Raw genomic sequence first — 8,412 nt, 5'->3', positions numbered from 1 at the left:
CCCCGCGGGGCGCTGAGGGGCCGGGCCCGGTGTCTGCAGGCTGCAACGGGGCTTGGTGAAAACAAGGGGAAACGCCCCAAAGCCCCCCGAGATAAAGGGGGGCGATGGCTCTGGGCGTGTGTCCCTGCAGGGAACCCCGCGCCCCCTCCTCTTGGAGGCCGGGTGGAGGTCGGGGGTGGTTCTCGTGTCTGTGGGGTTGAGAAGGGGCTTGTGCTCGGCTGCTCCTCGTTTCCCCAGGGTTGTAACCTGGCCAGTCCTGCAGAACTGGTGTCCAAGGCCAGGCTGGACGGGGCTTGGAGTAGCCTGGTCTAGTGGAAGGTGTTGCTGCCCATGGCAGGGGGTGGAACAAGATGGGCTTTAAGGTCCCTTCAAACCCGAACCATCCCACAGTGGCAGCTGCAGCTTGGCCTCTTTGCTGTGGAGCTTGTGAGGCTTCACGGTGGGGGGAAGCCCCATCTACCTTCCCCCAGCATTGTCAGCCCTGGTCCCGTCGATGTCCAGAGGGTCCTGGTGTGGCTGGTGTAGTGCTTGCTGCCCTCAGTTTGGGATTGAGGGATGAACCCCCAGTGCAGTGGGGGTGAGGTGACAGGAAGCATCCAGTGTCCCCTGCCTAGTGGGAGGGGGCTCACCAGTGCCCTACTGGGCTGAAGGAGGGTCTTGGAGGGTTTGGTGGTATTGGTTCAGCAAACAGTTGCTGCATTGCTGCACAAATTCCACACTGAAGGTGGAGGTGTGAAGGATTTCAGCACCTTTCCTTGTTTCTAACAGTCCCCTGTGCAGGAATTCCAGGTTGCTGAAGGCTGTTGGCACTAACTCTGTGCCAGCTCTGTCCTGGTGTTTGCTCCAGGCAGTGACCAGAGGTAGGAGGGGAGTTAAAACACTACCTCAGTTTGCTTTCCCAAACTGAACCCCTCCTCAACCAGCTGCTGGCCTCCCAAGGATCAGCATCTTCATGGAGCAAGGATCTCTGCTAGACAAGCTCTTCCAACAGGCTGGAGGCTGGTATGCTGCGGGATTGATTCCCTGAGCTCCAGGAGCCTCTGCCCACCTCTCCCAGGCTCTTTCCAGCCTGTCTGATCCAGCCAGCAGTGCAGGAGGGATTGGTGTCTGTGGCAGGAGGCCCTCCAGCAACATTCTGCAGTTTCCCAGCCTGGGGAAGCCTCGAGCAGAGTGTGGCTTTGACCATGTGAATCCACTGGGAATGGCCTGGCCAAGCTTCTGCCACCGGCACAAATCCAGAGCAACCTCTGCTCTGCTTCTGGTGCAACTCCTGCCTGGTGTCCTTGAGCTGTGCTGGTGTTGCCAGTGGCCTGGGATAAGGGAACAAGCCAGATGTGGGGGGTTGTGGAGAGATTGTGACCTTGTGAGGATGAAACTCTGGCACTGCTCTGGGCAAAACAGCAGCTGGGTCGTGTGTTTGGAAAACAACCTGAGAAAGTGCAACCCTGGACCAGGCAAGAGGAAGGTGCTGGTACCTCTGGCAGGCACCAGGTCGTGGAGATGGCCTGGAGCTTCTCAGGATCTTTCTTTGGTGAAGAACTGGAGGATGTAATAGGTGGCTTGTTGTGGCCCACCAAAAGGGATGAATGCCATTTAATTTCACAGGAATTCCTGTACTGGAAGGAGAGGCTGGGGAAGCTGCAGCAGCTTATCAGGTTCTTAGTGGTGTTGTTGAAGCCACTGTCATAACTAATACTTGACTCTTCCATGCAAACTGGTGGCTTTGTTTGTCTCTCTGCCCTTGAACATTAGGAAAACACTTTCTGGGAAGCAAGGGAGGCAGATCTGCCCAGCTGCTGATATTCATGTGGCTCAGTAGCCAGCAAGGAAGGGTTTGGGTCAGACCCAAATATAACTAAAGCTGGACCTCCCCTGCCTGTGATGGAATCCCAAAATATGCTGAGTTGGAAGGGACCCACAAGGATCATCGAATCCAACTCTTAGCCCTGCAGAGGACCATCCCCAAGAGTCACACCATGTACCTGAGAGTGTTGTCCAAATGCTTCTTGAGCTCTGGCAGCCTTGGTGCTGTGACCACTGCCCTGGGGACACTTTCCAGCACCCAACCACCCTCTGGGGGAAGAACCTTTTTCTGATATCCAGCCTAAACCTCCCCTGACACAACTTCAGGCCCTTCTCTGGGGTCCTGTCACTGGTCACCTCTGAGAAGAGATCAGTGCCTGCCCCTCCTCTTCCCCTCCTGAGGAAGCTGTAGACTGTGAGGTTGGATCCCTGTATGACCATATCATTCTCTAGAGATGCCCCCAAGGGCCAGCTCTTCCCAAAAAAGTGTCAGGCCGGCATGGGGGCACCTCTGCCCGCACACACGGTGTTGGGGGGTGCTGAATGTGGCCCTGGGACAGCTGGTGTCGTGTCGTGGGCTGAGCTAAACAAGGCCACAGCTCCTCTGTAGCAGCAGATGGAGAAGTAGGAACAGGGTGCGGTGCTTTCATGTCTGAGGAACTAAAATTAAGGCAAACTGGGAAGCGGTTCTGGTAGAAAACTGCCTTGTCCTCACAGACTGGGATTTGTCTACCAGCTTGAAGAGCTCCTGCAGCGGAGGATCTGTGTGAACCCTCCTCAACAAAACATCCTCAAACACAGGAGGACTTGCCATCAAGTGGGTGTTTTGAAGGCTATTTCTTTTACCACCCAAAGACATGAGCCCACCTCAAAGAGGAGCTGCCTCAGCACTGCTTTGCTCCGTCAGGAGCAGCGGGATCTGATGGCTTTTCCTTGCTGGAGAGAGTGCCAAGGAGCCTGTCGGTCCGGAGTCACTGCTAATAGAGCTCCATTTACTGCCTGTCAAAGACCCGTTCTGTTCTCTGCCAGGACCCACAGAATAGCACTGCTGTCCCATTCTTCCTTGGAATATCTGTCTGCCTGCAAAATGAAGGGTGAATTGGGATGAGGGATGACTGAGGGATGATTTGGGATGCCGGCCTCCATAACAGGAATGCAGGAGCAGCTCTGCTTTCTGCTGGGGTGGACTGGTTGGCATACAAGCTCTCATGTGGGCTGTCTCCTTGTCCCCAAGGCTGCTCCCAGCAGCCAGAATGGTCTTTCCTGGTGGGCTGGCACGTCCCAGTGACCTGCGAGCTGCTCCTGTTCTGCTAAAAATCAGGGTGGAAACTGGCTGTGGAGTTTGGTGTGACACTCGGTGTCCTTAACAGTGGCAAAGATGCTGACACTGAAGGGTGGGTGGAAGGGCAGCAGGGTGGGGTGATGAGGAAGTGCTATGTTTGCTCATCCATCCCTCAGCATAAGTGACCTTGTGTCTATGTGCTTTTAATCCTCTCACAGAGCAATCCCCCGGCCCCAAAAAAGGAATCTCTCCTCCCTGTGAGCAGCCCTTCCAAAGAGAACGGGGTTCATGTGGAGCAGGACGATCAGGACCTATTTGCAGGTGAGTCTGTGTCTACTGGGTGTTTACTGGGCCACTTGGAGCTTCAGGACTATCACAAGTGCTCATCTCAAACTCCTGTTCTAACCTGCGTTGTGTTTGGGAAGGTTGGAGTAGCCTCTTCCAGGTGTCCAGGATAATCATGCCACAGGAATAACTGTTTGGGAGTTGAAGAGGATTAAAAATTGGTTTGCTTTAGTTTTGTTACCTTAAACCTTTGATGGTGTCTCCTCAGAGTTAAAAGACTTTCGTTATCCACCTTTTCCTCCCTCTATGCCAGCGGAGGAAGCGTCTCTAGTAGAGACATGGCTGTTCCCTAGGAACTGGAAACACAACACCCCTCAGCAGGTGAAAATGAGGAGGCTCAGACCTTCCCTAGCCCTGGCATGGTGGGACAACTCTGGCAGAGAGTCAGTTTTGGAGACCTCTGCTAAGAGGTGGAGGTTTTTACATCCTCTGGATGGAGAAGAAGCCTGGGAAGGCACCTTCCTCCCAGGCTGGCCTGTGAGCCAGGTAAAATCCAGCTTTAGCTGTTCCAATGTGCAGCTCCTCTAGCACACAGCAAGGAGATGATGCCTGTCTCCTTCTGGAATAAGAAGTTCATTGGATTAACATAATGTTCCCCAGCAGGAGTGATCAAATGCTCTTACTGCTTTAAGTCGTGCTCTTCCCAGTGCTTACGGGTGTCCTCTCGATGGATTTCTTTTTTGCTAGTTTAGACTATTGTTACTCCTGAGATCCCATGAACCAGAGAATATTGCAATTGCCTTTCCAGAAGCCCCAAGGAGAGAGGCTGACCTTACAAACTTCTCTTGACAGATGCTACTGTGGAGCTGTCCCTTGACAGCACGCAGAACAACCAGAAGAAGGAGGTGGCCAAAGCATCCAACCCTCCCCCCTCGTTAGATGTAGCTGCAAGTTCTTCTTCTAGAAACCCTTCAAAGAGCTATGAAGAGGTGAGAACTGCTCTTCCTACCTGTCCTGCTGGTTCCAGACTATCCTTGGCAGGAACCTGTCCGTTTACTCAGTTGCAAACGTGAATCTGAAAGGATGTAATTACTGTAATTGCCATATTGGATGCCGTGACTTGTATCTCAGGCCATCAGTCTGGGACTGATACCACTGGAGTGGAGCTTAGGTCAGACTGGTGACATTCCACTCCTGTGGAATTGCAGGCTACTTCCAAAGCTGGAATAGCAAGTGGTGGTTCTGGTCCTGGGGGTCTGAGCTGGGACTTGGAGCTTTGCAGAGTTTCACCTTGGGGCTGAGCAGTTCGTGCATCAGTCTGGGCAGATAGCAGTGTAGGAAAGACAAATCCAGTTTGGGATCCTTGGAATGTGTATCCTGGACATGAGTGAGGAGCTGGAAGGCTTTATAAAATGGCCCTGGCTGGAGTGAGATGCCCATGCAGGGTGACAAGCTCACCGTAGTGGTTTGGGGTGGGTTGAGGTCTGGCTTCCTGGTTTTAACTTGCTGTCCCTGTGTGCTTGCTCCAAACAGCTGGAGGAGGAGGAGCAGGAGGACAAGTTTGACCTGACTGTAGGAGTGAGTGACCCGGAGAAAGTTGGTGAGTTACTGTCCTGTACTGCACAGTGAACATGGTTAGAGGAGCCAGGCTTGGCCATGAGGCCCTGTTCTGCAGCTCCAGCCTCCACACTGTAACTATGGCTGTGAGACTGTCTCCAAGAACAGACTTGATTCTGGAGGAATTTCTCCAAGACTTCCTCCAGGATCTCAAAGAAATGAGGCTGTGAACAGCAAAATGCCTGGGGGGAAAACAAGCAAGGCAGAGGCAGCTTCTGGAAAGCCAGGGAGCCAGGACTGGGGTTTTGGGATGCTTGGGGCCTGGAAATGTGACATGCCTTGTGTGGGGAAGCAAAACTCCCTTAACCTGAAACTAAGTTTATTATTCCATGCTCTGACACCTTCCCTAGCAGCTGTGCTTGCCAGGGAAGCAGCTCTGGCTTCAAACTAAGAAGCAAGAGGGTTTCTGTCTATTGAAAGTGGGGGTCAGAGAGCCTTGTGCAGCTATGTGGAAATTTCTAGGATGCAGAGAACCCAAGGGAACACCTGATCCCAGCCAGAGGAGCAGCCTCACGAGTGGCAGGTTGTTCCCACTCCATGGCTTGTGATCTCTGGAGCTGGGAGGTGCAAATCAGAGGTAGATTTAGGGGTAGCGCTGGAGCTCTGAGGATGCCCTTTGGTTAAACTATCAGGTAAACAAGGGGATTTCTGTTAGCTGGAGCAAACTGCCTGTGGTGTTCCAGGATCCAGCCCCATCCAACCTGTCACTCATTCTGTGAATAGACTCTTCATGTGGCACACAGCCCCAAATTGTTGGGTGCTGAGCAAAAGTGTGGAGCCGACCCAAACGCTGCCGGCACAACAAGCGCCCAGTTGTCAGAGCTGGCTCCGTGGGAAGTGTAAGGAGGGATGAGCAGGCAGGTTGAGGAAGTGGTTGCTGGGCAGGGGTCTAGGGCCACGTAGCAGCATGCTGCCTGTGGTTCTGTGCAAAATCCAGGGCTCTGTTAGACCCAAAATTGGGAATGATGAGGCAGGAAAAGGCCGGGAGCCTTGTGCTTGTGTTCAGGGGATAGTGGAAAGCGCTGATGTGAATCCAACATCTCGTTTCTGTCTTCCATAGGGGATGGCATGAACGCCTATGTAGCCTACAAAGTGTCAACACAGGTATGTCTAACTCCTCTGTGTCTGGTTCTCCATTATTTTTCCATGTGTAAAGGCAGCTGGACTGTCTGTCCTTAGCCAAGCCAGCAGTGACCTAAATAAACAGAGGTCTGAATGCCTTGTTCCATGGATTCAGGAGTTATAATCCACAAAGGATGAGCCTAGCTGTGGAATAGGGTTGGAATCTATTTGAAATGAGACTAGCATTATTTTCCCAGCCAGCTCCCTCTTTGCAGCTCTGGCTGATAGGGATTCTCTGCATTCAGGGGAGCAGCAGGAATGACGTCCAGATACCAGGCCTGTTGCTGAAGGTTCAGCAGCATCAGACTAAGCTGACCTGAGCTCAGCACTTGCTGCAGAGCTGCTGCTGTAGCTGGTTTCACATCAGGACCCGTTTCCCTCAATTTCCAAGAGAAATGGAGCCTCCTGCAGCTGCTGGGGTGCTTTGGAATGCTCCTCTGGGCTCTGGAAAGCTGTTCCAGCTGCCTATACCATGGCTGCTGGGCTACAGGCAACCCGTGGACTGAGGAGGGGACTAGAATATTTGTTATCCTTAATCCTGCTCTGCAAACACATCCTGAAGCACTGGTGGCCTCTGTAGTCTTTAGGTGACCTGCAGGGGGTCCCTGTTCCTGTGTGGAGCAGGGATCATGGGATTAGGCAGCAGGCAGGGCTTACCAAGCAGCCTGTGGCCACACTACCAACTGCTCAGTTATTTAGTGCCATTAATGATGTTGCTTGCTCCAAGGAGAACAGTTGGGAGGAAAATCAGGGAAAACCTGGGCCAAAACTTGCTCTGTTCCCTCCTGACCTCTTGCAGAGCTCACGCTGTCCCACCACATCCCAGTGACAGGTAGAGCTGGCAAGGCCATGTGTGCCAGGTGAGATTCCCTGGGGATGTCTGACCCAAATCCCATCTCTCCCCCCAGACCAGCATGCCGATGTTCAGGAACAAGCAGTTCTCAGTGAAGAGGAGGTTCAGTGACTTTCTGGGTCTCTACGAGAAGCTGTCGGAGAAACACGCCCAAAACGGGTTCATTGTCCCTCCGCCGCCTGAGAAGAGCCTCATAGGTGAGTGGTGGAGGTGCAGAGCACAAGCACTGGGCCTTCACAGCTCTTGTAGGTCCTTCTGGTGGTGAGCTCTGTGCCTGAGGACAGGCCTGCAGCAGTCTCAGAGCTGATAGAAGCTGCAGAGTAGCCAAGGAAAATAACAGACAAAGCTCTGGTTTCCTACTTGCAGCTCTGGGCTGAAAGTCTTGATGGAGTTCACAGATGCTTCCACACCTGCTTGATGTAGAGTAAAACCTCTGTGGTGTCACTAAATTGCTGTTTCACTTGAGTCCAGACCATTGGTTTGCTTCTTTTCTGTGTCAAAACTCATTGGGTTTAAATTTCCAAGTAGCTCTTGCTGATCCAAGGTCTAATTCCTGTTGTAAGATTCCTATACTATCACCTTGATAGTCTGTAATAAACCACTTTACCTTGTGTGTGGAGTTTAGAGCAGCTCATAAATCACATCTTCCTTCTGTGCCAGGCATGACCAAAGTGAAAGTTGGGAAAGAAGATTCCTCCTCTGCAGAGTTCCTAGAAAAACGTCGGGCTGCTCTCGAGAGGTACAACCCCAACAGCTGTCCCTGACCAAGGGAGGGACCTCTGAGAGGTCTGGTCTTGCCTGGTGGCATCACCAAAGTCCATGGGGAGGTAGGAAGATTGGTGGGTGAATTAGAACAGTTGTTGGCTTTGATTTCCTGCTTTCCAGCTGCTCTTCCAAAGTAAATACCAAGCGTGTCACAGCTCACTCTGATGGCTCAGAGCCAGGTTTGCTGCTGCCAAAGCAACTCCTGGTGTGTGTTCCTCTCCACAGGTACCTCCGGAGAGTGGTCAGCCATCCAACCATGCTGCAGGACCCAGACGTCAGGGAGTTCTTGGAAAAGGAAGAGGTCAGTAGCGTGGAATAAGGTAGCTCCAAGTTTCTTGGAAGTGCTGAAGGCAATGGTACCTAAGCAGTTAAGGAGGCAAGATGCTGCAAAACTCTCCTCTTAGAGTGGGAGTGGGAACTGGGGTGGTGGGTTGACAGCAGGTACCCACCAAAGCTGCTCCATCATCCCCTCAGGTGCACAGGGGGAGAAAATATAATGAAAGGCTTATGGGTTGAGATAAGGGCAGGGAGAGATCACTCAGCAGTTACCCCAGGCAAAATGGAATCATGGAATGGTTTGGATTGGAAGAGACCTTAAAACCCATCTCGTTCCCACCCCCTGCCACGGGCAAGGACACCTTCCACTATTGCAGGTTGCTCCAAGCCCCATCCAGCCTGTCACTCA

At 52.6% G+C, this 8,412-nt stretch overlaps 1 protein-coding gene across 1 annotated transcript in view; it reads left to right on the top strand.

Moving 5' to 3' along the window:
* Nucleotides 1-2,302: 2,302 nt before the first annotated feature.
* The window catches only part of SNX1 (sorting nexin 1), a 10,080-nt gene continuing 3,970 nt past the window's right edge, over nucleotides 2,303-8,412 (top strand). The window contains exons 1-9 of the mRNA XM_029958809.1: nucleotides 2,303-2,339; nucleotides 2,475-2,620; nucleotides 3,304-3,406; nucleotides 4,223-4,359; nucleotides 4,904-4,970; nucleotides 6,048-6,091; nucleotides 7,018-7,159; nucleotides 7,623-7,701; nucleotides 7,953-8,028. Coding sequence (XP_029814669.1) covers nucleotides 2,303-2,339; nucleotides 2,475-2,620; nucleotides 3,304-3,406; nucleotides 4,223-4,359; nucleotides 4,904-4,970; nucleotides 6,048-6,091; nucleotides 7,018-7,159; nucleotides 7,623-7,701; nucleotides 7,953-8,028 — 831 coding nt within the window. The remainder of the gene's footprint in view (nucleotides 2,340-2,474; nucleotides 2,621-3,303; nucleotides 3,407-4,222; nucleotides 4,360-4,903; nucleotides 4,971-6,047; nucleotides 6,092-7,017; nucleotides 7,160-7,622; nucleotides 7,702-7,952; nucleotides 8,029-8,412) is intronic.

Source organism: Manacus vitellinus, unplaced genomic scaffold (genome assembly GCF_001715985.3).
Source record: "Manacus vitellinus isolate BGI_N305 unplaced genomic scaffold, ASM171598v3 scaffold_16_pilon, whole genome shotgun sequence".
Classification (NCBI taxonomy): Eukaryota; Metazoa; Chordata; class Aves; order Passeriformes; family Pipridae; genus Manacus; species Manacus vitellinus.
Note: the sequence above shows the minus strand (reverse complement) of the source record. Positions and strands in the feature narration are given on the sequence as shown.